Source organism: Phalacrocorax carbo, chromosome 22, assembly GCF_963921805.1.
Source record: "Phalacrocorax carbo chromosome 22, bPhaCar2.1, whole genome shotgun sequence".
In the NCBI taxonomy this organism is placed as follows: Eukaryota; Metazoa; Chordata; class Aves; order Suliformes; family Phalacrocoracidae; genus Phalacrocorax; species Phalacrocorax carbo.
The window spans coordinates 2,844,877-2,870,390 of NC_087534.1; the positions used below are offsets into that span (position 1 = coordinate 2,844,877).

General features: G+C 51.9%; 2 protein-coding genes across 3 annotated transcripts; both read right to left on the minus strand.

The window, feature by feature from the left end:
• Positions 1 to 47: 47 nt before the first annotated feature.
• On the minus strand, positions 48 to 16,157 carry HDAC1 (histone deacetylase 1). Its single transcript, XM_064471571.1, has 14 exons — positions 16,010 to 16,157; positions 11,769 to 11,881; positions 11,217 to 11,334; positions 8,123 to 8,197; positions 6,780 to 6,918; positions 6,015 to 6,156; positions 4,715 to 4,807; positions 4,292 to 4,400; positions 4,032 to 4,172; positions 3,447 to 3,555; positions 3,211 to 3,341; positions 2,296 to 2,442; positions 2,143 to 2,191; positions 48 to 1,758 (listed from the first exon to the last, which is right to left on the minus strand). Exons 1-14 carry the CDS (start codon positions 16,056 to 16,058, stop codon positions 1,731 to 1,733), a joined length of 1,443 nt encoding a protein of 480 aa, XP_064327641.1. The 5' UTR covers positions 16,059 to 16,157; the 3' UTR covers positions 48 to 1,730.
• Positions 16,158 to 16,283: 126 nt separating this feature from the next.
• Positions 16,284 to 25,456, minus strand: LCK (LCK proto-oncogene, Src family tyrosine kinase). Of its 2 annotated transcripts, XM_064471570.1 has the most exons (13): positions 25,256 to 25,456; positions 21,946 to 22,052; positions 21,740 to 21,821; positions 21,565 to 21,655; positions 21,327 to 21,425; positions 21,083 to 21,186; positions 20,820 to 20,969; positions 20,410 to 20,562; positions 19,132 to 19,311; positions 18,634 to 18,710; positions 18,369 to 18,522; positions 17,736 to 17,867; positions 16,284 to 17,435 (listed from the first exon to the last, which is right to left on the minus strand). In XM_064471570.1, exons 2-13 carry the CDS (start codon positions 22,045 to 22,047, stop codon positions 17,233 to 17,235), a joined length of 1,527 nt encoding a protein of 508 aa, XP_064327640.1. In that variant the 5' UTR covers positions 22,048 to 22,052; positions 25,256 to 25,456; the 3' UTR covers positions 16,284 to 17,232. The 2 variants fall into 2 exon arrangements, with proteins under 2 accessions (XP_064327640.1, XP_064327639.1); XM_064471569.1 differs by having other exon boundaries at positions 21,565 to 21,821.
• Between the last annotated feature and the right edge of the window lie 58 nt (positions 25,457 to 25,514).

Below are 25,514 nucleotides of genomic sequence, written 5' to 3' on the forward strand. Positions count from 1 at the left end.
CCAAGGGTTTCCTCTCAGCAGAAAGCAGCACAAACTCACACCAACCATAGAAATGTACGAGTTTTATTACAAAGATTCTCAAAATCCAAAATAAAAGCATCTTTAAAAAACCACAATATTTCCCCCCCCCCCGACACAAAGATACACTGATCTCTCTCTCGCTTCACATACAAACACTGAAGAGCAGGAGTGACATGTCACTCAGATTCAAAGAGACTAAAAAACTCACGGTGGAAAAGGGAAAAAGAAGTATTTAAAAAAATAAAAGATTTTAAAAATAACCTGTGTTAAGTTAGCAGCATTATTAGAGTTGAAACCATCAGCAGCGCTCCGTGGGAGGTACAGATCCCCTTATGGACAGAGGAATCCCCCTGAGAAAGGAGAGCAGCGAGTCAAAACTGCCTGCAAAACTTCTGCAAAGCGTTTCACCAAAAGCTCATCTAATGATCAGCTGTACAAAATGAGATGCAAAGAAAGGCCAGTTCTGGTCACAAAAGACTTTCGGGTGTGAGATAATGCGTGGGAGTAGGAAGAGGAGTAGTTATAAAAACGTACAGAGCCCCATCTGCTGTTCCCTTACAAAGATAACACCTCAGAGGGCTGATAAAAAGGTTCTCCGTGTTTACTGGCCTTGAGAGCAAGAGAGAGGAGAGGTTCCATTTGAAAACATTTGTACTTCAGAGAAGTTTTTCAGTGGGTGACACACATCGACAGGAGGATTCAGCCAGGCTCTGTTCGGTCTGGCCGTCGGGCGAGTTGGGAATTTCTGCAGTGGTTTCAGCCTAGAACACAGATCAGTCCTGAAAAAGCACATTACGGCACGTGTAGCCAAGGGCAGAACAAGCAGGAAAAGCAAAGCAGGCGGCCAAACGGGCAGTAACTCACGTCCTCCCCCAAAGAGGGGTGTAGGTATAGAAAAAAAGGTATAAAAATTTCATCCCTTCTTACTCGAGATGCATAATGCTGCCACACTAACTGGATCTGCAAGATCTTGGAAAAACATTAACCACCACATTAGGGTGATTTTCCTTTTGCATTTTCCAGATCTGCACCTGCAGGGCTCTTGGGCTGATTCACTAAAGCGCTTTTCAGATTGCTTTTAAGCTGCTTCATCTCTTTCCGCAAGTTTGCTGCAGGGAGGTAGCCAACTCTATTCAAGAACTGCACTATTTGACCCTGAGAAGCGGCACCAGCTTGCAGTTACTTGCCACGGTGGAATCAAACTGAAGACCAAAGGAATAGTCAATCTCTCACAGGCTTCATTTGGGAACTCATATTCTCCCACAAAAAAAAAAAAAAAAGGGAAAAAAAAAAAGGAAAAAATAAAAATAAAAAGAAATATCATGGCAATCTTTCCACCTAACCTGAAATGCAGACACTACTTCTACTTAAATTATTCTTTTTAAAGGGTGGTTATTTTAGAGGAGAGAGTAAAGAAAGGAGGTGATTCTTTTTTAAAGACACACTAAGGAGGCAGTGGAAGGCAAGAGTGAAACTTCCCAGTCACCAAATCTGGGCAGTGCAGGTCTGTCTGCTCCGCAGAATCCTCCCTATCTGCTCCCAGCGGAGTGCAGCAAGGAATAATTTACAGTTCTCAAGTCATTTATATATTTATATAGAAATATATACAGAAACATATATAAAATATAAATCCTGTGGAATGGGAGGCAACCAGAGAAGCTAACCTACGACAACTACGCACTGACAGGTACTGTCCAGCTGCAGCCATCTTAGGTGGATTTCGTCTCTTCCTTCACCCTGTGGAAGCAAGCAGTGAAGAATTTGGTTTAAACAAGCAACTTGGGCTGTGCCCAAGCTTTAGCAACGAGCCAGAGCTGCGACCTTAACAATGCTCCTCATATGGCCCTTCTCTTCACGTAAAACTTGCAACATGTTACTTAATGAAGGCACAGGATTTTTGAGCCTTTTTCACGGAGGGCTCTGCTCCCACAGCACTTTATCAGGTGTGCTGTTGTGCACATGCAAGCTCCTTCCCGTGAAGCGCCCACGACAAAGCCATCCAAACACCACCTCTCTCCTCCAACCCCTCAAGTTGTGCAACATCCCAGCGGGGGCATAGGTACATGCACAAGGAAGCACAGGCACAGCCACTTAATCTCCAGGCCAGGAGTCGGGGCTCACCCTTTGGGTTCTGCTTTCTCCTCTTTTGCTTTTTCCTCTTCTTTCTCATCTAGGAAAAAAAAAAGACGACACACGGTAGTGCAGTAGGAATGTACATGCCAGGCAAAAGTCCACAGAGCTGGGAGGGCTTCTAGTCCTAGCTCTCATGCTTACCTTTCTTCTCCTCTTCCTCCTTTTCCTCTTCTGTTTTCACACGCTTGGCTTTCTTAAAGTTAGCAACATTTTTGCGCCCTCCTTCCCCTTCATCTTCAGAGTCAGAGAATTCTTCATCACAGGATATTCTCTTATCAGAATTGCGGACTGAGCGGGAAGAGGACAAGAGGCTGTTTCAGCAGATTTAGAAGTCAGGAGACCCCAAGCACTAACTTCTCCAAGTACATCTACACACTGGAATGAACTCACGAGCCTACCTAAGTCAGAATCAGGCCACGATAAAAACACTTCATTTTTCTACCCGCCGTATCTTTTAACTCATCACTCCTAACTGCTCATGCCTGAGATCCACGCTCACATGTACAACTTGGATTAGGTACAGTGTGATGTCTAGACTTGACAGCATAAGCAGGTTAACCAACCTCACACAGACAGAAAATCTGTCTGCCAGATCTAAAGGCCATCAGCCAATCTGGATATAAACTAGCATTTTCCCTGTGGAAGACAACTTCTGGGATCAAACCCGACAGTGTCCCAGAAAGTATTCTGTCATAGCACCTACATTACATGAACTGTTTAAATTCTCACATTAAAGCCTAGGTTCTCCCATTATGGAAATCATCTGGCAAAAGTGCCTTTTCTCCAAGGGAAAAGAAATCCATCAGCCCTGCAGTGCTTAGCACCACTGCTTTATCTTACCACATCGATCAGAAAGGTGGGAACGGATTCAAACTGAAGGACACCAGAACAGAGATGTATCTAAATCATAGATCCTCCTCTCTTCACTACGGTAACTCAGTTTAGAGCCTGCATGCTCCTCCAGGTAACTGATCCTGTTCAGCTCTGGCACCCACAGGCTCTGAACAGTATGCTTCCCAGCCAGGCAATGCAACTATGCCAGAGACAAGCACGTACTTGAAATGCGTTTCTCAGGATCTTCCTCCTCTTCGTCTCCACTGTCCTCCTGAACAGCATCCTCGGGAATTGGCTGCATCTGGACGCCAGGGGCATGAGGCAGCATGCGCAGATTCTCAAAGAGGCGTTGCCTAGAGCGAGCCAGGAAGGGAACACCTCCGTCAGCAAGATGCCACCCACGGCTGCGAAGCCCCCAGTAGAAGGTGTCAGTCTCGCAAAGAGGAACAAACACTTACTTGATCTTCTCGAGATACTCATTGGTATTCTGGTTAGTCATGTTTGAGGGACTGATGTGGAGCTTAAAGTCTGGTCCAAAGTACTCAAAATAGTCATTATACGGAAGTTCTGCAGGCAAGTTAAAAAGGAAAAAACACCAAATTATCACTGGACCAGTAATGAAATACCACCACCACCTTGCACTTCAGTGCTACATAAAAGCACAACTGCCCTTAGTTTGGTGTGGGAGCTGAAGCTCTCATAGCCCAAATTCAGATAAAACAGACAACTTCGCAATGGTGCAGTCAAAACTTACTTGGCAGTTAAACACTATCAGTGCACACAAAAGATTTCAGTAGAAGGTCATCTCATTTCAGTGAGACGGCAAGGCTGCTGGGTACCTTTTGCTGCAGGGGAGAGCTACAGGACTTGAATGCAAACAAGAACAGCTACTGCAAATCAGGGAATCCAAAAGCTCTTCCGCAGTAATAATCAAAAGCTAGTGAAACATCTTAGCGTTGCTGCCTCTCCCTATTTCCCTGAGCTCTGTTACTAGAGCACCATTGTCCCTTAGTCTTGCTTCAAAGGCTCCTGGGGAGAATTACCATTGGGAATTTCAGTGTCCAAAGCCACAGCAGTCTCGTAGGTCCAGCATCTAGCCACGTTGCGGATCGTATAGCCACCTCCTCCCAGCATCAGCATAGGCAAATTGAAACTTTTTACAAACTCCACACACTTGGCGTGACCTGCAGCAAAAGCAGTGGGGGAAAAGGTCATAGCCTCATGGCATAAAAGCAACAAACTTTTTAATGAAATCTAATATCAGTTATGCCAGTTCAGCACAGGCACTGCATGGTCCTCTTACCTTTGATGGTCAGATTAAAACAACCCAGCCTGTCCCCTGACAGAGAATCTGACCCGCACTGCAAGACAACTGCGCTAGGCTGGAACGTCTCCATCACTTTAGATATCACCTAAACAAGAAACCCGTTGTTACACACACTCTGCAGGACAGTGTCACAGCAACACAGTCATGTCCATATCGGCAAGTGACATGAAGACATCCCTAGTGTTCCCACAGCTGCTGACTCCCCTGTATTGGTAACACTGAGGCTCTTACAAAGAGAAGCTTACTGAAAACAGGCTGCAATTGTAAGGGAGGAATACAGCCCCTGAAGAATCTTATCACAAAAGACTGAACCAATCTCCCCAAAGAACAGCTTCATGAGCCACCCAGTGACAAAGTATGGTCCACAAAGAATCACTCAGCAAAGATGTCTTCACTCACTGGCTTGAATATTGCTTCGTAGGACTCATCATCAATTCCGTCCCGGAGGGGATAGTTGACAGCGTAGTACTTGCCTTTGCCTGCACCAATATCCTATTAGAGTAAAAGACAGGAGACACCACAAGTCACCAGAGAACCAAATGCAACATACAAACTGTGCCCCAAATCAGGAAGGGAAGTCTGGGATTCCATCAGTGCAATCCAAACGTAAGCCTAGGCTCTCACGGACAAATACTGTCCCGGCAGAAGGCGGCAAGAGTCAGCTGACTCCAACAGCAGCTTATTTGGCATAAGTGGGTGCACTTGGCCCTCAGCGCTCAGAGAAGAAAAAATCTACTCCTGCCACCACTTTCATGTTGCTGCGAGCACATAGGCTCTCATTTCACTGGCAAAAGCCACTCTCTTACACAGCAATAAAACTGGAAGCCAAAATTCTAGTTCCAAACCTGTACGCTGCAGAGATGCACAGCCCAAAATACCAGTTTGGGCTGACTGTGCAGTCTAGTAACTGGAGGAATCTATTTTTAATTTAAAAGAATACATACATTTTCACATTTCCATTATCTCTCTCGTACCCAAGTGTTCTATAAAAAATAATTATATTTCATTTATGCTGCAGAGTGGCTGTACCAGGAAAGAATGCTGCAGCTGCGCACGAGTTCACATCACAAGTGCCAAACTCTGGGCAGGGGTGAAAAAAATACAACTCACAAGTGGAAGACAAGAGAGTTTAGCTCAGAAAAACAATTCCAGTAAAAAGCACAGGTAAAGAACCTTTCACCCCCGAGAACAGCATTCTGCCAATGTCAGAAGTCACAAAGTGAACCACACCTGTATCCAACCTGAAAGAGTGCCACAGTTAACACCACGATTTATTAACATGCAGAACTGACTCACAGGAGGAAATGCCAACAAGATAAACCAACACAGAGAGAAGTACTCCCGCATAAACTTTCACCCAAAAGCTTGTGTGACCAAGCTTAATTTGCAAGTAGCTACAGATGACCAACACACCACCTTCAGGGTCACTCTTCTGAGCATAATCCCACCAGACGGCTGCTAAGAGACTGATATCAAAGCCTTGGTTTTATTACTATACAGGCCATTATCACAGGAACAAAGCACTCACTCCAAGAACCGAGCCAGCTGTCTCACATCTACACCTTTGCCCTCAGAAGGATGCCACTTTGAGAGCAGGAAAACCCAGGAGAGCAGAGATTTTATTTAAACTAGTACGACAGCAAACAGATGGAAGAGACCAAATCTCAGGGTAATTTTTCTGCTAAGCCTTCATTCTCACCCGTAGGTCCCCCGTTCCTGGGAAGTATTCTCCATACTTATGAAAGGACACGGTCATGACACGATCTGTGGTATAAAAGGCTTCCTCCACACCATCTCCATGGTGAATATCAATGTCAATATACAGCACTCTCTGGTGATACCTAGGATCAGAAAGAAGTCAAAATACTGCATTTCTTCAGAGCAGAAACTGCCTTCACCAGCAGAGCAACTGGAAGAAGAGCAAGGAGCTTGGTGCCAATCCCCAGGCTGCACAGCTACCAGGCAGCTCTCTCCAGAGTCTACAAGCAAAAGAGCTGCAGGGAACAGACATGTGCCTTGGTCAGCACTGGAACAGAACCACAGAGGAAAATAAAGTGGCTTTTGCTGCTGCAACTGATCTTTGAAGGCAGACTCAACTCAGTTTATTCAGATTCAGCCAACAGACTGCATTTTTATGTCCAAGCCTCTCACTGAGGTGTGCCTTGAGCCAAAAACTGTCACGAATTACAGCTGTGGCCCCTTTTCCACGGTGGATGGTAGAGAGAAGGGCCTAAGAGCAACGGCACAATGCTCCAAGCCTTCTGCCTCCTGCACAGTGCCACTGTTAGACGTATCCCTTTGGAAGAGAGGGTACCGCATCCCAAAAGAGAGCTGATTAAGCCCTCCCAGGAAAACACCACTTAAAAAAAGCAACAAAAAGAGAAGGCCGGGAAGAAAGTGCTAAGAACCCAGAGGACATGCAGCAGAACGGACAAACAAAAGGGGTAAATAGTACTGCCCGTACTTTAGGAGTTCCAAGATAGCTAAGACGATATCGTTGACATAACAGAAGCCAGAAGCCTCTGACTTCTTAGCGTGGTGAAGGCCTCCCGCCCAATTCACAGCAATATCTGTCTGTTGCTTGTTCAGCTTCACAGCACTGGCTGTTGGGAGAAGAATTACAAAACGTGAGCACGAGAGCAAAGGCTCCATGGCAGAGACTAAGGGGTGAAGTACCGGTCCCTTACGATCACATCATTGTTAACATGTGCGTTTGGGTACTTCACAAAGCACAAGCCCAAGGGTTTAACACTGGATGTATCAATAAACTAACAAAAGGCAAGGGAAGGGAAATGCAGCCTCTGTTTTGCCTGCACAGTTTTGATTGCTTCTTACTTTTGCCTCAGAGCATGAAATCTGCAGAAACAAGTCCACAGCATTCTAGCTGGGGTCACAGCTGAAGACAGTCTAGATTTCTCAGTGCCCTGAACAAAAGATTTCAATGAAAGGTTTTATCCAGCCTATATTTAGGTCATTCACTGAATATGCATTTAGGCAAAGGAAGTTCTCTTCCCCCAGCCCCTTCATAAACTTTCTGCAAATTTTCCAACTCTCCCAGGATCAAAACAAACAATATATTCTGTGGAATCTACTGCCGTGGGACCAGAGAGCATAGCCACTTCAAAAAATGCTGCAGTCAGTACTCGTAAATACTGCTGAACTGTGTTACAGGAAATAGGGACTTCTAGATGTCGTTGTGGGAGTAGCAGCCACAGAGCTTTAACGCCTATGCACGGTATTGTGGAACTGTGTTCCTGTCTATTTCTGCAACAAAGTGTCTGAAAATAGTGAAAGCATTTTAAATGTTTCAGCTTTCAGGGAGCTTACTGACACCTTTCAGGTTCTATTTTGCCTCCTGTCAGTGGCTTTTTTGTTAAAAACAACAGAAAAAATAACCCTTATTTTTCCTTTCCAGGTTATGCCTGCCCAGAGCAAAGTTTTTACAACTTTTTTTTTTCTCCTGTGAATCTCATGTTGATTTTTTTCATTAAACACCTGGTGCTGCTGCAAGTTTTGTTTTAACTCTGTCTCTGGCAATGTTGTTACACCACTTACAGAGTCTTTCCCATGTTCAGCGAAGTACCTCAGACTAGTGAAGATATGCTTAACAAATGTAGAGGAATCTGTCAACGTGCAGGCCTTGAACTCTCACATACAAAGAAACCTGGGTCTAATTATTAAGGAAATCAGAAATAGGTTCACAGGGCTTCCCCACCACCACCTACAGCAATTTATTTCCTAGACAGAACTACATTACATACATCTGCTTAGGAGGAAAAGAAAAGAACATACAACTTGTGAGCTTACCAACTGAGCCTCCAGCAGAGAGCTGACAAAACTCAAACAACCCATCAAACACAGGGCAGTCTTCCCCAACATTAACTTGAAAAGAATACAAGAGAGTTAGACAAAACCACAAATAAATGGCAAAGCTTACACCCCCACTCTGATTTAAAAAGCTAACCAGATAAGCGCTCAAACATTTTAAACAACAAAATACTACGAACAAATAATAAAACGTTAACGTAATCAACCTGAGGATTGCCTGATGAGGCAAAAAAAGTTGTTGCTGTACGGGCAGATGCTCCTGACTTGTAAGGAAATGGGAAAGCATGTCCCAGGAGCTCCGGCAAGAGCTGCACGCCATCTACCGGGGTGCATTACGAGAGATCCAGAAACCAGTCAATCATGTCGGAAAAATGAGTGGGCAGAGAGGAGATGCTATCACTGAGCGCTGTGTAATACCGATACACATCCTCAGCAGCAACTCAGGCGGCACTCACTGAGGCGGCACATTTACAGTATTCTGCTCTGCTCCGGCAGCACGTGCTGGTCACTGGGGGCAGACGCAGGCGGTGCAAAACGGGGGCCAGCACCCGGACCATGCTGCAGATCTGCTGCCCCGGCACCATGCCTTCTGGGGGAAATAGTCCTGTACAGAGCTGACACTGAGCTCCATTATACAACCCCATTGCAAGTGGGAAAGATTTTTACTCCTGTTTCCTGCTGTATTGCTGATGAGGACTTGAGAAAGCAAACAGTGCCAGCACTGCAGGAGAAAGTGGGGAGATGGTAGATAGCAGCACGTACTGGACGAGACATTTATGTCCACATCTGTTCTGTTACACTTTGCACATTCCTTTTACTTCACCTTAGACACTCAGTTTTTAAGTTCTCAGTGGTACCGTAGTTTTGGCCTGGATACATTTCTACTCTAAGTAGTTTCATGATTAAAAATAAAAACAGTAACAACAGACTTGAATCTAGATTTTGCAAGCTTTGCTTTTACAAACAAACAAAAACCACCCCATTTTTTCTAACATCTATAGAACGTTCACTTCTGTGCTTAATGAGAAAGGCACACACAGCACAGCTCTTGTAGCATTAGAAACTCATCAGTGCACAGTCTCCACAAAGACTGTGTGATAAGTGAGTCTCAATGGTCGCAGTTCGGGACAGGGATCCCTGAAAAGGACAATACCCATCAGGAGACCCAGAAGGAAGCAACTGTTCCCACTTTCAAATTGTTTCAGCAGGACATGGCAACTGGCAGAGTTTGAATAATTAACTCAAAGAAGTGGTTGGAAGCTTTCCCTGTTAAGCGAGGAGAATTTAAGTCATCAATTTCTGCACGCTTACCATTACAGAAAATTAAACTTCTTGCTCTTTAGGTGACAGAGTAATCCTCCCAAGTCCTCAGGCAGGCAACACGACATTAGCAGAATGAAATTAGGGACTGTTTTACTTTACTGACCCTCAGAACTTTGTGGACAGCAGTGACAGTATTTGAGGGCATCCCTCTGCTATACCTGGCAAAGACAAGAGCTGCTGTGTAAACAGAAGCCAATTTGGCTTTTTCGCACCAGGAGATTCAAAGCAGCCAGAGCTACTAGAGAGGGATATTAATAACAGGGGTCAATCGCTTGACTATAGGCATGAAGCTCTGCTGGAAGGTGAGAGGCACAGATGCTCCTTCTTCCTTCCAACAGGTGGGTGAAAAGCTTTGTGTCTCGGAGAATTCAACCAGAGAGCACCAAGCATTAAAGGTGGAAACGTTCTTATGGAAATCAGAGCAGCTCTCCTTCCCTCAGAGGAAAAGATGAAGCACCAAGAAGGCTACAGAGGCCTGCCACTGTACCTGGGAACAGTGACCTTGCCTCCTATATCCCTAATCTCTGTTCCGAGCCTCCTGTGTTAGTTCTCTAGCTACAGAGGCCACCATTTTGCAGGTCCTGTGGAAGAAAAGCTCTGTCCTCCACATGTTTAAGATCAATTTTCCTATTTTGCCTCCTTCACATAAAAGTAGTTCTGTGGAAGTACAGTACAGAAAATGTTGACTACCAGAGAAAGCAGAGTGGGTGTTTATGAGCCGTATCTGCTTCAGGGGTAAACAGTTCAGTTTGTGTAAATATGTAGTTTGGTATATGTCATTTGGTATATTAGGGCATATCATTTACTGTAAGAAGTCTTTCAATGCGTATTACTCCTGAACCATATTACCCATTCCTCTTACGTGCTTGTGCCTCAATATCTGTCCCCTTCAGCTCATAGCGGATTTCTAAGTGCCTCTACTTCAGGCTCGAGACCCATATTTCTTCTAAACTGGAGATAACACTTACTCCACATAAATGAGCCCCATGGGCTAACAACTTTTTTCTGCTCTCAAGGACTGCACTGTGCAAGACCCAAATACCGTTTAAATGAACCTTGAGCCTTCCCCCCCATTTGTCTGTACCTGCTAGAAATGTAGTTCACTGCAGCCATTGACAAAGAACATCAGCTCAGAGTTAGAGAGACCCAAAAAAAGGTTTCTGTACATTAAAGTTGCCATTAAGGAGCCCTTCCATGGACTGGAAAGGTTAGGACAAGAGATTAGCTCACAAAATAAACCATTCTAACACAAAGTGGACAGGTATCGTCGTGCATCATAACCCTCCCCCACTTCCAAGGTCCTGAAAATCCTCCAGAGTTACTGGAGACTTTGGACACAACTGATGAGTTGGGGTTTTTGTTTGTTTGTTTTAAATTACACCACCTTTTCCCACCTCAATACCGCTAGTTAGAGATAAGCAAAAACAGAAAATACATGCAGCTCATAAATAGAGTAGTTCAGTCATCTCTGAGCCAGGAAGGCAGTTTAGAAGAGTTTCCATTAAAACACAAGACCAAAACAAGACAGACAGGTCAACACGTGTTCCTCAGCTCTTCTGGTATACTGGCTTGAGAGAGGGACCGATTTTTAAAATGCTTGATTTACCAGAAAAATCAAAAAGTCAGGAAAAAGACAATTTCTTGTGGTTCTTCCTACTCTTTTTATCACAAAGCTCTAAAGCCGGCCTAGGATTCCCAGAACCACAAATTTTAACGCTGGCAGAACTACAGCACTACAGGCATGGCTTACATCTTTGCATTTGCTTGCTGTACTCAGACATGTTATCTGGGCGAATAGATCTCAGAAATTTTATGTAGTCATCACTGTGGTACTTGGTCATTTCTTCTGCATTTGCCTTGTGAGGGCGCTGCAAGGACAAAAAGAGAGCAAGGCTTGTTTTGAAACACATCTTTCTCCCCAGTTCCCATTTCCAAACTTGCATTTACCCCCAGGAACGGAAAACAACTCAAAACATCAGCATTAAACAAGAGAAACTTATTTTCAAAGGCAAGAATGCCACTAATGGAGACTGGAATGTATTACACGACAAATAAAATATTTAATTTACAAGGAGAAAAGCAATTTTCCAGTCTCCAAAGCTTATCTGAAGCAAAGACAACCTCGCTACAAGCAATCAGAAGAAAGCAGAAAAACATCAGGACGCCTGGGTTTTTTTTTCCCCCCCCTCCTTTCATTTTTGGCTAGTCAACAGAGAACTTACAAGTCTGAAGCATCAAAATTAAAACCTGACAAGTAAACCGAGATCTTTCATATATATTTCTCCTCATGACCTACACTTACATATATCTCCATCTTCCTGTAGAGGCCATAGTTCAGCAGTAGGTTGTGGGTCATCCGGATCCTGTGGGGTTTCATTGGATGTCCTTGGCCATAATAGTAGTTTCCAACATCACCTGGGAGCAGAAAGGATTGTGTTAGAGCAGGGAAAACTATGAATTCCTTCAAACAGAATCACTGCGAGGCACAAGAGCCATCAGGTTATCTGTCATTTTGTTTCTCCTTCAACAGTGCATCTGTTCACAGGGGACAGGGTCTCCCATCTTCTGTGCACAGGTATCTCCATGGATTCAGAAAAGTTTATCCTAGACTCAAATAAGACAGACATTTGGAATTTAGGGTATGACCAGACAAGAGATTTTTTAACACCAGTTCTGGGGATGCCAATCCAGGTAGATTCTGAGCAACTAACACCACACTGCACAAATTAAGAGGACAGAGCTCCAGTTTTCTTGGGCAGGAGCAGCTTTGGGCACCGCATCTGCATGTCCTCACTCAGCAAAGCTCTCAAGACAGCTCTCCAGTGTCCTCTCTGGGCAGTTCAGGTTCACTATGGTATCTCACATTTACAGAGCTCGCCGTTTTCACTGAGAAATGCAAACGCACTCTGAGCAGAAACCCGCACACCAAGAGGCATGCAAGTTTAATCCTGGCTCAGACAATGACTCATCAGATGGAGCACGTAGCCTCTTTGCCTCAGTTTCTTACTATTTACCTAATAGAAAGAAGGTACAAAGCAGCTAATTCTGTCAATAAGCAAACACCAGCGCAGCTGTAGTTTTACAGCTTCTCAATCATTTTCACCCTTTATTATTGCTTGAAACCCTTCACAAGAATCCCAGTCCTTACCAACTGCACCTCCATGCAGATGCATCTGACAAGCTACCCTATGGACATCAGAGTTAATGAAGTTACATTCCTGCAAATATATCCCACAGGTCATCTCCCCATGTGGATTTTCTCCTACCTAGCAAAAGCTGAGCTCAAGCTACACTCTCCCACAGTAGGCACTGCTGACTGGTGGTTTTTTTCCCCTCTTCTCCCAGGGCACTTATTTTCATGAAACTTACAGAAATTTAACTTTCAGATTCCTGCCTCCTGCCTGATTTGGCTGTGAGAGGCACAGACTCACAAGTTGCCAAGAGCAGGAAACGTGCAGACAGCCACACGCAGCAGCAGTATCACACAAGACTCATTTTCATGGGAAACCAGACTAAGTTGTTCATGTAGTTGTACAACTCCTGATCAGTTTAGGAAGCAGGAGACCCAATCCAGTCTGGCTGGTGACTCAGCTAGGAGTATTAATATTTCATCACCAACCTTTACATTCAGGAGAAACTGCTACTTCCTCACAGCACACAGCTCTAGTTCTTCCTCTTCTGGACATGGCCCTATTTTCAGTCAAAGTAGATGCAAACGGTGCAAATCCCACACCCAAACAATTCTGCTGCTGGAGTTTATCTGTTTGTGGTGCAACGGTGAAATGGGGCGCCCTTTGCGCAAATGTATTTTACTGGGGCAACTATCTCTGTAGTAAAATCAGGTTAAATCAAGCTTTGGGGAACTCAGTAAGAGATGCTCAAGACCTTACCCAGAAATTCAAGCACAGAACTACATGAAGCTTTGAAAAAAATCATCTTCACCTCAGGCCGTCAGTGAAATGCCCTGGGCAAACCCTGATTTCCAGAGCCTGTTCATGTTCACTCGGCCAAACGCATTCCACCACAAGTCCTACAGAGCAGCAGATGAGTTTGGTCGTGGATGTCAGGGCCGATTAAGAGTGTGTGAACTTAACATATACCTCTTCCTGTCTGCTAGGGTTAAGCAAGCACCCACATAGGGAGCTAATAAAGGAGAAGTGACTGTTCAAGCTCAAACCCTCACATATACCCTCAGCACCCCTCAGGATTTCCATGAAGGACCCTTACAATACCCAATTACCTTTTCCCCATCCTCTCCATCCCACCTAGACCCTCCCCTGCAGCTCAGGTTCCTCCTCCAGCACAGGATGCCCTCCTGCCATCTGAAACTTCTGGCTCAAGGAAGAGACCATCTTCCTTGCCATCTGAAACAGCACCCAGAAACCTCCCTTCAGAAAATTACTGCACTAGATTGCACTGCTGTAACCTCCTTGCATGGAAAATAAAAGACCCAAACAAACTGGCCTTCCACAACAGCAGATTATGCCTTCCTAGACAATAAAGGCACACTTGCACCCTAGGACACGCTGTGGTGGTTTGCCAGCTGCTCGTAAAAGAGGAGGGGGAAACAAGGCACTAAAACCTCACCACAGAGTAAATCAGGGAGGACAGCTATAGACAAGAGGGTACAACGCTAAATTCATGTAGCTACCATGCAATAAAGACTATAAGGATAGCATCTCTGCTTAGCATTTTCAAACAAAATGACTGGTTATTCCATATTTAAGACATCACCAGGTACCTTTAAAGAGTATAGCTTGTTCAAAACCTGACAAGCTGCTTTGTGAACATGTTATATTCCAAAGACAGGGATAAATTTGGACACAGAGACCATTTTTTTCCAACATCCAGGTCGTGAGTGCATGTGTGGCATTCTGGCACTTCCTGCAAGCTCTCTCAAAGTTTAAACTAGGCATTTCAGGGCCCAGGGCTCCAGCATCCTCTTGTATATTTTGATATGATGGGTGTTGCAGAGAGATAAGTTGTGTGGTGAAATTTGGCTCAGTTTTGCTGCACCCAGAGCTCTAATCCAGACTCCTCCTTGCCCTGCCTTCTTGAAGGCACCTTCTGAGTCAGAGACCCCGCAGGACTGTCATTAGAAGTTGCAAACCTACTGCTTGGATTTACTTTTCTTGAGAAATAAAAGCCCTCGCTCTATGCCTGACACATACAGCAGTTTAAAAGAGTCCACTTTACTGCTTGAACACTGAGCACATCCACTTCCCAGGAAGAAGCGGGGAGTAAAAATTTTTATTTGATTTCACAGACTAAAAACCACAATGAAACAGAGAATTGCACAATACCTTTCACAGAGAGCGACCACAGACTCTATTAAAAGTGAGCTCGCCCATCGCCGAGGCACCAAGTCGCCCCACCGAAGGGGAGGCAGTGGCAAAGCGCAGGGGATTGTGACTGTGATTTCTCCCACAGACTCTGGGGTAGAAGCAGGGAAGCCGCACAAGATACCCAGCTTGGGATTTGGCCAGCTCTAACACCCTGTTACTTCCCTACTCCAACGGGATGATCATGTAGCCCCAAAACAGTGCGTCCCCAGTCTCATAATAGAAAAATAAAAGACAAAACCAAAACCCAACAGTCTGCAATGCAGCCAAGTTCAGAGCCAGAATTAAACAATGCTCCCAGATACAGGAACTCCCCACAAACAACTACAGTCGGTCTGGCTCCCAACACCTTCAGGTTTGTCCCTTGCTTGACAGAAACGCCACTGACCCCAGCGGGAGCTTCAGGAGCGCCTCTTCCTCTTAACACAGGTCAAGGAGGCTTCATCTCCCTGCAACCCGTCCTGTCCCCCAGCACCTCCCCCAGCGCTCCCCATCCTCCCAGAAACCTTCTTCAGCATCTCAGCATGGCTCCCAAAGCCTCTCTCAGCCTCGTGCCCCTCTGCCCATCCTGGGCCCTTCACAGCCTTTCCCCACCTCCAAAGTCCCTAGCCCTCCATACCCCCCCATCCTATTCTACCCCCATCTCCCCCCAGTACTACTCCCCTACCTTGCCCCCCCTTCCCTTTCTCCCCTCCAGTGCTCCCCCATATCCCTGCTAAGCTCCCCCATATCCTTCCTATGCCCTCCAGTGTCCCCCATTCCCCCAGCCCCCCTGCAGTCCCCACATAATCCTGCCCCACCCACGTTCCAACTCCCACACCCCCATTGCTCCATGCCCCCCCCAGTGCAGCCGCCCCAGCCCCTCCCGTGACCCCCATTATCCCTCCCACCACTCTCAGGGCAGACCCAGCCCCACATTTCCCAGTGACCCCCCACTACTCTCAGCCCCACCCACAGCAGCCCCCCTGTCTCCAATGAACCCCCATTACCCTCCCCAAGCCAACACTTCACCCCCCACCCCCAGTGACCCCCATTACCCCCCAGCACCTCCCATTGCCCTCCTCAGCCCCCTCCCCCCCAATACCGCCTCCCCTCCCCCCCCTCAGGCCCCACCCGACGCCCCCCCCCCCGGGACTGCCCCTCCCCCCCCCGGCCCGGCGACCCCCGTGGCCGCCACTGTCGGTGCCCCGTAACCCCTCACCGTCGTAGTAATAGCAGACTTTCCGCTTGGTCCCCTGCGTCAGCGCCATTTTCCTACCTCCCCACAGCGACAGACCCTACCGCCGCGCCGCGCAACCCAACCCGGCCCGGCCCGCCCCGGGGACCGGGCCCCGCCGACCCAGCTGGCCCGCCCACCTCGCAACCCCCGGCCTATCGGGGAGGGACGGTCCGCCTCCTCCCGCTCTCTGACCAATAGGAAAACGCAGCGGCGGGAGAGAGGCGTCGCGGGGGAGCTAGCAGGCTAGGCGGAGCGGCGGGGTGCCCGGGCTGTACTACTGCCGCGGGAAGGGGGGCGGCACGGGCTGCACCATCGCTGGGGAGCGGGGGGGAGGATAAGGGGAGAGGGGCCAGGTGGGCGGGGCGAAACCATTTGTGGGGGGCGGGGGGGAAACACCAGGTGGGGCTGAACCATCCCGGGGCGGGGGGTGACACGCGGTAGAGGCCTCCAGCAGCCCCCAGCCCCTGAACCCAGCCTGTCCTGCCCTGGGGTTGGCAAGAGTGGGGCTGTGGGGGTCCCATGCCACCGGGATCAGTGTGAGAGGGGCCTCGGGACCCCAGCAGCACCCCCAGTTTAGTGTGAGAGGGGTCCATCCCCTGAGGGCATCACCCCGCTTGCCCCATGGCGGCCTGGCTTCCCTGGGCCGCAGCAAGGCCTCCCATGGCCGCCGCTGGTGAAAAGGCCTTTATTTCCCCAAAACACGGTGGTGGTTACTGGGCAGGTCCTGCAGACACCAACGGGGGGGACAAGGAGCATCCCACGGCCAAGGGATGGGGCGGCCATTGCTTGCGGGGGGGTGCCAGCCATGGCTGGGGGTGAGGAAGACAGCGAGGCCCGGCCAGAGGGGCACGAGGGGGCTGGGTCGGCCCCCAGGCAGCCCCCATGTGGGGCTGGAGGCTGGATTTGCATCCAGGCGAGAGCGGGGACAGCGTGGTGGGCACCCACCGGGCCCCACACAGTCCCACTGGAGCCCCCGAGTGCCAGCCTTTGGAGTCACTTGTCAGCTTTGGCCGTCCATCACCTTCTGGGGGGTTGAAATCTGCTGCTCCAAAGATTTGAAGTGCTTCAGATCTTTACTGTCGAGGTCCAGGCAGCCTTCACCAACGCCCCAGGGCGATGTGTATGGAGTCCGTGGGGACCCAGTGCAAAGGGGAGCACCCCCTGGGCACCCCAACACGATGGTGCCCCAGCCGCTGCTTGGGCCCTCACGGCTGCTGCTGGTACTGGCCCTCGGTGGCGGTGAAGAAGTCCTCCAGCACGCTCTTCATGTACTCGAAGGTGGGACGTTCCTCAGGACTCTCCTTCCAGCACTGTATCATCAGTTCGTACAGCTCCTTCGGGCAGTTGTCGGGCTGCGGCATGCGGTAACCGCGCTCCAGGTTCTGTATCACCTCGGGGTTGGTCATCCCTGCAAGGACAACGCACACAGCGCTGAATTTGGGTCAGCCCTGTGTCGCAAGCAACACCCTACATTTGCAAATCCCATGGGAAAGCTTCCTTCCCCCTCTACTGCCTCTGAAACCCCTCGGTGGCTTTTGGGCAGTGGCTGGCCATGTGCATTGGGAAGCGGTCGAAACCATTGCGGGCTGGCAGGGAACGGAGCCAGATGGGGCGGCTCAGGGCATGTGTGTGCGTGCGTGCGGGAGTGCATGCACACACTTGTGGGCGTGGGAGCCCTTCTGCTGCGCAGCTGCTGGGAAATCCTGACCTGGATACGGGATCCGGCCATAGGTGACGATCTCCGTGAGCAGGATGCCGAACGACCAGACATCGGACTTGATCGTGAACGTCCCATAATTAATAGCCTCTGGCGCAGTCCACTTAATGGGGAATTTAGCCCCTGAGAAACAGCAGGAGGGGAGAAAATAAAATGTTACGGCTGAGCTGGAAACATCCCTCTCTGTTTAACCTGATGTGACAACCCCTAGTCAGCCTCTGTCCCTGAGGATGAGATGCATTTGGTGGTAGCCAGCCCCCTCGCCCCCCACTGCTTGGCTGGCTACAGAGGCCCCCCGGCACGGGCTGACACCCCTGCAGCGGGCCAGCACGCCTGTTCCTGCAGTAGCCACCAGATAGGGCTGTCACCCCACCAAAAGCAGGGTTGAGTGGGTGTGCAGGGATCCCGCAGACCAGCTCCGGCTACAGGGAGAGAAATGGAGAGAGGAGAAGGACCCCTGCGCCCCTCTTCAGGGGCTGTACCCCATCCTGCAGTCCCCGGGGCACTGCAGGGACCCCTGGAAGATGCTGGAGTGGGTGGGGGTTTCCTCCTCCCGTGGCCCCGAGCTCTGTGCACCCCAAGGGTGGGGCTCGGCATGTGGGGCCAAGGCGGTGGGGGACGCACCCTCGCGAGCCGTGTACTCGTTGTCCTCAATGAGACGGGCCAGCCCGAAGTCGGCAATTTTGCAGCACAGGGTGTCGGACACGAGGATGTTGGCAGCCCGCAGGTCACGGTGAATGTAGTTCTTGGCCTCAATGAAGGCCATGCCTTCGGCAATCTGCGGTTCGGAGTAATTGCAATTAATATCCGCCAGCCCGAGCGGGGCAGCCCCAGCCCCAGCCCCGGCAGAGCCCTCCTTGCCAGCAGCCCTGCAGCTGTGTCCCCTCACCTGCGCAGCCATGTCCAGCAGTTTGTTGATGCTAAGCTTGACTCCTTCCGAGGTCTTGAGGAAGTCCACGAGGCTGCCTGCAATGAAGGCAGCAGGTCTCAGCGGCAGGCAGGCACGCTGCCTCCCCTCCCCATGGTGCCTGTTGGGGCTGGGTGTCGCAGCAGTGGGTTCACCAGGGCCCCGTCCCCCAGCACATCACTGAATGTGGGGCTGGCAGCTCGCAGCCCCTGGAAAGGCAGGCAGGAGTGGATGGGCAGGAGACCATCCTGCCTGCAAGGTCCTTTTCCCCTTGCCAGCGCTGACCCCCGAGCTCCCAGCCAGTGGGAGAGCTGTGATGCAAAAGCAGAGCTCAGAGAGGCAAAGGATGCCAAAAGCAGCTCAAGACTCACAAGTCAGAACCGACTGCTGGAAAGGAACAGCCAGGAGCCGAAGGCACCATGGCTCTTCACAACCCCCACCCACTCCCACCTGTGGTGGGCAGCACCTGGGTGCCCTCACCCTTCTCCATGTACTCCGTGATGATGTAGATGGGCTCCTTCGTCACCACTGCGTAGAGCCGCACCAGCCGTGGGTGCTGCAGGTTCTTCATGAGGTTGGCCTCTGCCAGGAAGGCGCTGGGTGACATGCTGCCCTGCTTCAGGTTTTTGATGGCCACCTTAGTGTGGCCATTGTAGTAACCTGTGGAGAAATGGGGCAGAGTGTGATGAGGCAGAGGGACCCCATTGCCAGGCATGGCAGGGGGATGCGTGGCAATAGCAGTGCCAGTGGAGGAGGGAAGCATGGGGGCTACTCTGTGGATGTAGAGCATCCCAACCCAAGACTGCACAAGCAAGAGATGTTGGAGATTGCAAAGGTTGGCTGAAGACGAAGCCCAGAGGCAGCAAAGGCTGGGGAGGGACCCTGCTGCCCCGGAGGACTGTTGCAGCAGGGCCAGAGGACTTTTGGGGACAATCACAGCTCTGTGCTGGCCACCTCCTGGACAAAAATCTGTAACCACATTTTAACCCACCAGGCAGATATTTCTACATGTGGCTTTCAGCCACCAGGAGAAAAGGAAGGGGTTGGTGGCTGGGCTGTGAACAGGAGGGGCAGCTGGGGGAGCCAGGCAGCGATGCCAAAGCCTGGCTCCTGCTGCGTACCCAGAGGGGACTTTGGGGGACAGCCAGAACCCATGGGAGCGAAGGTAGGGACCCCACTCCAGGGCTGCAGGGCATGATGGAGGGGAGCGGGGCAGCCCCAGTACCTTTCACACCGTGGCATCTAGGGAGCAGAGGTGTTTTTGTGGCTGCGTAGCAGCACACACAAGGCTCTGCTCTGCCTCCGAGCCCCCAGCTGCTCCCAGTGTGGCAGTGACAGCGACAGCCACAACAAGAGCCATTTCCCGTGCGGGGCCATGCACAGTGCTCGCAGGCTCTCTGCCAAAGCCGGCAGCTGCTCTCACAAGGACACGGTGCATCCCCTATGCATGCACGCCTGCACCAGCAAACCCACCCTGGCAGCAGTGCAGGGGTCCGGGTAGCCAGGGATGGGAGAGGGGGCAAGCTTGGGCTGCTCTGCATAAACCAGAGCTGCCTCTGGGCTGCTCTAGCTGCTGGTTTTCTCCCTTCTTCCAGGGGCCTTGTAAAAAGCCAAGGCCCCGCACTTGCGGCTGTGCTGGCTGCTCCATGAAGGACCCCAGCCAGAGCCCTCCCTGGGCCAGGGACACCATGGGGCGCGGCTGACGCTGCCCACACCTCCCCATCTGGGAGGAAGCACCCCAGTTTCACCCTGACTCACCCATCCAGACTTCTCCAAACTGCCCTGCTCCCAGCTTCTCCACCAACTTCAGCGACTCCCGTGGCACCTCCCACTCGTCCTGCCACCACGGCTTCTGTGGCTTCTGGGTCCGGCAGGGCTTGCCGAGGCGGGTGCACAGCCCGTCAGAGCTGCCTGCGGTGCAGGGGGAGGCAGAGCCAGTGTCAGAGCACGGGGCACCCAGCACAAGCTAATGGCTTTGCTGGGGCACAGGTAGCAGCGTGTCTTGCTCATCCCATCCCATCCCATCCCATCCCATCCCATCCCATCCCATCCCATCCCATCCCATCCCATCCCATCCCATCCCATCCCCATCCTCATCCCGACCCCTGCCTACAGACAGGACCAGCCCCTGGACCACTGGTTCCCCCCAGCCCCTGGACGGTGCATACGTGTGTAATACTCCACCAGCTCGTGCAAGCTGCTGAAGGTGACACGGGGGGAGATGTAGTACCCCCCATTGTCCATGTTGCGGATCTTGTAGTGCTTCACCGTCTCGCCCTGGTTCTGGTCAAAGTCCCTCACCGACAGTGAGTAGGAGCCTGGGGAGATGGGGAACCGTGTGGGTGTGAGACCCCAACACTCCTCCTGTGCTTCCCAACACCTTTCTCGGTGCCTGAGGCAGGAGATGCCAGCAGGACCCATGGGATGGTACCTTTGGAGGTCTCGCTCTCCCGGATGAGGAAGGAGCCATGCGTGTTGCCCGATGCCAGGAGCTGCCGCTCCGCATCCTTGCGGCTGATGTTTTTGAAGAACCACCTGGGGACACAGGGCAGGGTTAGGGCTGGGGGGGGGCTCAGGTCACCTCCCCACTTGTGCTTCAGGGGACGCTCCTGGCACCTTCCCCCCGGCCAGCACAGCTCCTGCCAGGGCACGGCTCCTACTCAACCCCTACTCACGGCTCGGGCTCCAGGCTGTTCACCATAGCCACAAAGTTGTAGGGGATCAAACCCTCCTGGCCGGTGGTGAGTGACTGTGCTTTCCACCACTCCCCGCTCCTGCAAGGACACAGTGAGGTGAGACCCCCCCCGGCTGCCCGGACCCCGCACAGACCCCGCCAGCAGCACCGGGATGCCAGCCGGGGAGCCGCAGGGTCGCGCTGGCGTGGGTGCTGGGATGTCATCGGCGCTCGCTCACTCTTCCAGGATGCGGAGCTTCTCGCCCTTTCGCAGCCCCAGGTCCCCGTCGTGCTTGGGCTCGTAGTTGTACAGGGCCACCACCAGCTTATCTGGGAGGACAAGCGGAGGGGCAGGGTGGCGGTGGCCAACTGGGGGGGTGTCCACAGCCGCCCCCTGCTGCGGCCAGACCTTACCTTGCAGGGGGGAGCACGGTGGAGACGTGGCCTCGTAGGACACCAGGGGGTCTTGCACCTCGGAGCCATTGCGAATCAGCCTCTGCAAGGGGACGAGGACCCCCATGAGCCCTCACCTTCCTGGAGTTTGGCCATCCCATGGCCACCTCCAGAGGCATTTGCCCACCAGGATGAGGGACAGGGGTGTCTGCTTGCCCCCTGCTCACCTGGCGCTTGCTGTTGGGCTCAATGGGGTAATTGCAGTGCTCACAAATGTCGATGTTCTCGATCCAGTCCTCGTCGTAGCCTGAGCTGCAGCAGCAGCCCATGGTGGCTGCAGTGGGGGCAAGAGGTAGTGAGGGAAGCCTTCACACCCCCAGCCCCAGCGTTGCCTCGCCTCCTGCTCCAGGGCATCCCCATCCCTGTGTCCATCTGTCTGGCTGCCCACATCGCATGGCCTGCCCCACACACTCCTGGGGTCCTCTGCTGGACTGAGAGCATCCCTGACTCTCTGTCACCAGCCATATTTCCTCCTAATTTTGTTATGGTTTTTAAAATTAAAATTAAATTAAAAAACACTGATGGCAATTAGTCCCCCGCCTGAGGCTCCCTGAGCTGCCGGCACAGCCAGGTGTTGCCTCCTTCACACCTCACAGCCCTTGGGCTGATCCCTACGTTCTCCATCTAGATGACAATCTAATCACGAATACCCCATTAGCAATTAATACATCCTTGCGTGGCCCTGCAACACACGTTTTATGAGGTTTGGCGGGACCAGGCACCTCGCAGGCCCTAAAAGCGGTGTTCTGGGGTCAGAGGCGGATGTGAGCACTCACCCACCCACGCTGCGTCACCTCCAATTTCCTTCTCCCCCAGGGCTCTTGTTAGCCTCCCCCAACACATTTGGCCCCGTTGCTGTGCTCCTGTTTCTCCTGCATCAGGGATGTCCTTTAAACCCCCGTCCCCGCTCGGGGGCCCATCATCCTTGGCAGTTCACCCAGAAACATCAAGAATCCCCGAACCTCAAGCATCAGCCCTGGCCATGGTGACGCCAAGCTGGTGTGGGGCTGCGCCCCACAGTCCCCAGCACTGTGGCATGGGCACCGGGGCAGCCTGGCAGCCATGCCACGAGCGTCGCATGGGCTCTGCAAACCACTGAGGCAGCTCTCACCTTTCCACAAAAGTCAAGTGGGGCATGGAGCTAGGAGCCCTGGCAGTGAATCATGTGGAAATGACAGCCCACAGCCCTGGAAAAAGCTCTTCTGCAGAATCCCCCACGCCTACACCACTGGGATTTATCTCCACCAAGACCCGGCCCCCAGATCCTCTTTCCAGTCTCTGCCCAGCAGCTTTGGGAGCTCTTTGGGGGCCCTGGTGTGGTTTCCGCAGGCATTGGGTGCCAACAGCAGGGCTGGGAGCCCCACGGCACAGAGAGCCAGCCCAGGTGTCTCTGCCCCCAGCACCCAAAATCAGAGGCTGCTTTTGCAAATGCCGAGTGGGAGCTCTTATCTGGCACTGAGGCGATGCAGCTGCGAGGGTCCCCATCCCCGCCGTGCCCTGCAGCAAGCCGTGCCCCTGGCGGGCCAGCTGAGCCCCTTGAGCTGCTTTGCTGGGAGATGCTGTCCACTGGCACTGCCGGCACCATTTTCTCCTTGGTTTCCTTCCCGGGAGCCATTGCATGGCTGTGTTTTCACAAGCACTCAGTTAAATCCACCTCGCTCCATGATGCTGCGGAGGGTAGAGCAGCAGGGGCTTCATTTGAGTGAGTACTCACATGTATAGTTAGGGACACAGGGAAGAGCCTCACATCGGGTCCCCAAAGAGGGTGCAGGGTCCCCAGGGTGCCACCAGCCCCTGGTACCACCAACCCCAGCTATTAGAGCCTGCTGCAAGCCAGAAACCCCCAGCCCATGCTGTCAGGGCTGGTTTTGCAGACCAGGAGCCCCTTCCCTTGGGGATGGGGTTGGCACGGCTGTTTTGGCAACCACAGCAGGGACATGGGGGCCATCCCCACAGGGCCGCCTCGGGGTGCCCAGTGCCATGGTGGCTGACAGGAGCAGGCAACAGGTGATTTTGGTGAGGACAAGGCAGATGAGTGAGTCCCCACCACACTGTGCAACACTGCTTTGGGGACTTAAATGCTAAAAATCACCCTGATGCCTTCAGCTTCCAGTGACACTTACTTGGGAACACACTTTGGCACCCAAAAATGGGTTCGGCCATGCCACAGTGCCCTGGTGCAGGCAGGAGGAACAGCCGAGATTCCAATGATGCCCAGGCAGCAGCAAAGCTCATACCCAGCCCCGAGCACAGCCCTGGCACTCCAGAGGAGAAGCCCCTGCTCTCCAAGACCCATCTGCAGCCCTTCAAACACCTTACCAAAGGCGTGCGGTGCCAGGAGGTGTTTTTTCCTTCCTGCACAAAGCTGGGGTGGGGAGGGAGGTGCTGCTATTGTGTCTTTTTTTAATCTTATGAACTCAAGCCACAGCATAATTTCCACCGAGCAGCCGTTTCACCTGCACAGTGCAAGGGCCATGCCGGTGAAATGGGGTGTTTGAAGTCAGGTTTTGTGACTGCATCTGTGCAACCGAATTTCTCATACGAAGGCTGCCTGGGAGGGATGTGTAGGCACCCCTGCCCCATACCTCGCCGTGTCCCCAGGGAGGGGTGCGTGTGTGTGCACACGGGTGTGCACTCACGTCCTTGCACGGCCACGTATGTGCCTCTCCCCGGCTTTGCTCAGGAGTGTATTTGGACCCCCTGGCTCTTTCTGGAGGAGCTGCCCTGTGCTGGCCCTTCCGGACACGCTTCTTTGGCCAGGTCTGGTTGGTTTGTTCACAAGTGTGGGCGGCCGTGAGGAGGGCTGAAGGTTGGGCTGAGCCTCTCCCTGATGCTCTTCAAGGTTCACCCGAGTGCCCCGGATGTCCCCAAGCCAGCTGTGACCCAGCTGGACAGTCTGTCCTGTGCTGACTTAGCCTTACCGAGACACGAAGGGCCATGGCTCCAGAGCTGCCATTGCAGCGGGGAGCTGTTTGCACTGAGACAGCATCGAAACAGCACCGAAACTAGGCATATCTCAGTGTCTGAACCCCCCAAACTGGGCGGTGGACCCCAATGGACTGGCACTAAACCACTGCCTGTTCCTAAGCTGCTCTCGCCCGCAGCCAGGCAGGCAAGAGCCTGGCGCTGGGGACAAAACTCCTGCTTTGCCCTGGAAATGGGGGCTCGGGGAGAGCCCTGCAAGGCGGCTGGTGCTCCCACCCTGGGCAGGCCCCCCGGGTGGGCAGAGGGCAGCAGCCTTCACCCCAAATGGGAAGCCACAAAGGAATGGGGAGCACAGCTCTGCTCCCTCCATCCCTCGCCTGTGCACCAGCGCTCACGTCCCCCCGCAGCGACAAGCCCGAACCCCCATTGCCATCCCTCCAAGAGGCAACCTCGGAGAGTGCAACGGGACCCCCGCATCCTCTGCAGACAGCTGGGTGGTCCCCAGCTCCCATCTGCAGGGTGCAGACCCTCTTGGCCCCAGGTCCCTGGTACCTGTTGGCAGTGAGGCGAGGACCAGCCGCTCTCAGACTCCCATGGCCCAGCAGCAAGAGTGAAGGCACTGTCCCCGCTCACGTCCTCTCTGTCCCCGGCATGAACGCGGCGACCCTCTGGGGAGCGGACACAAGCCCCCCGCAGGCGGGCGCGCGCGCTCCCCACCGCCGCCACTCGCTCCTGCTCGCCGCCTGCCCTGGTTTCCTGCCTCATGAGCAAACTCTAGAGAAGCTGGTTCGCAGCTTGCGCACAACCGCAA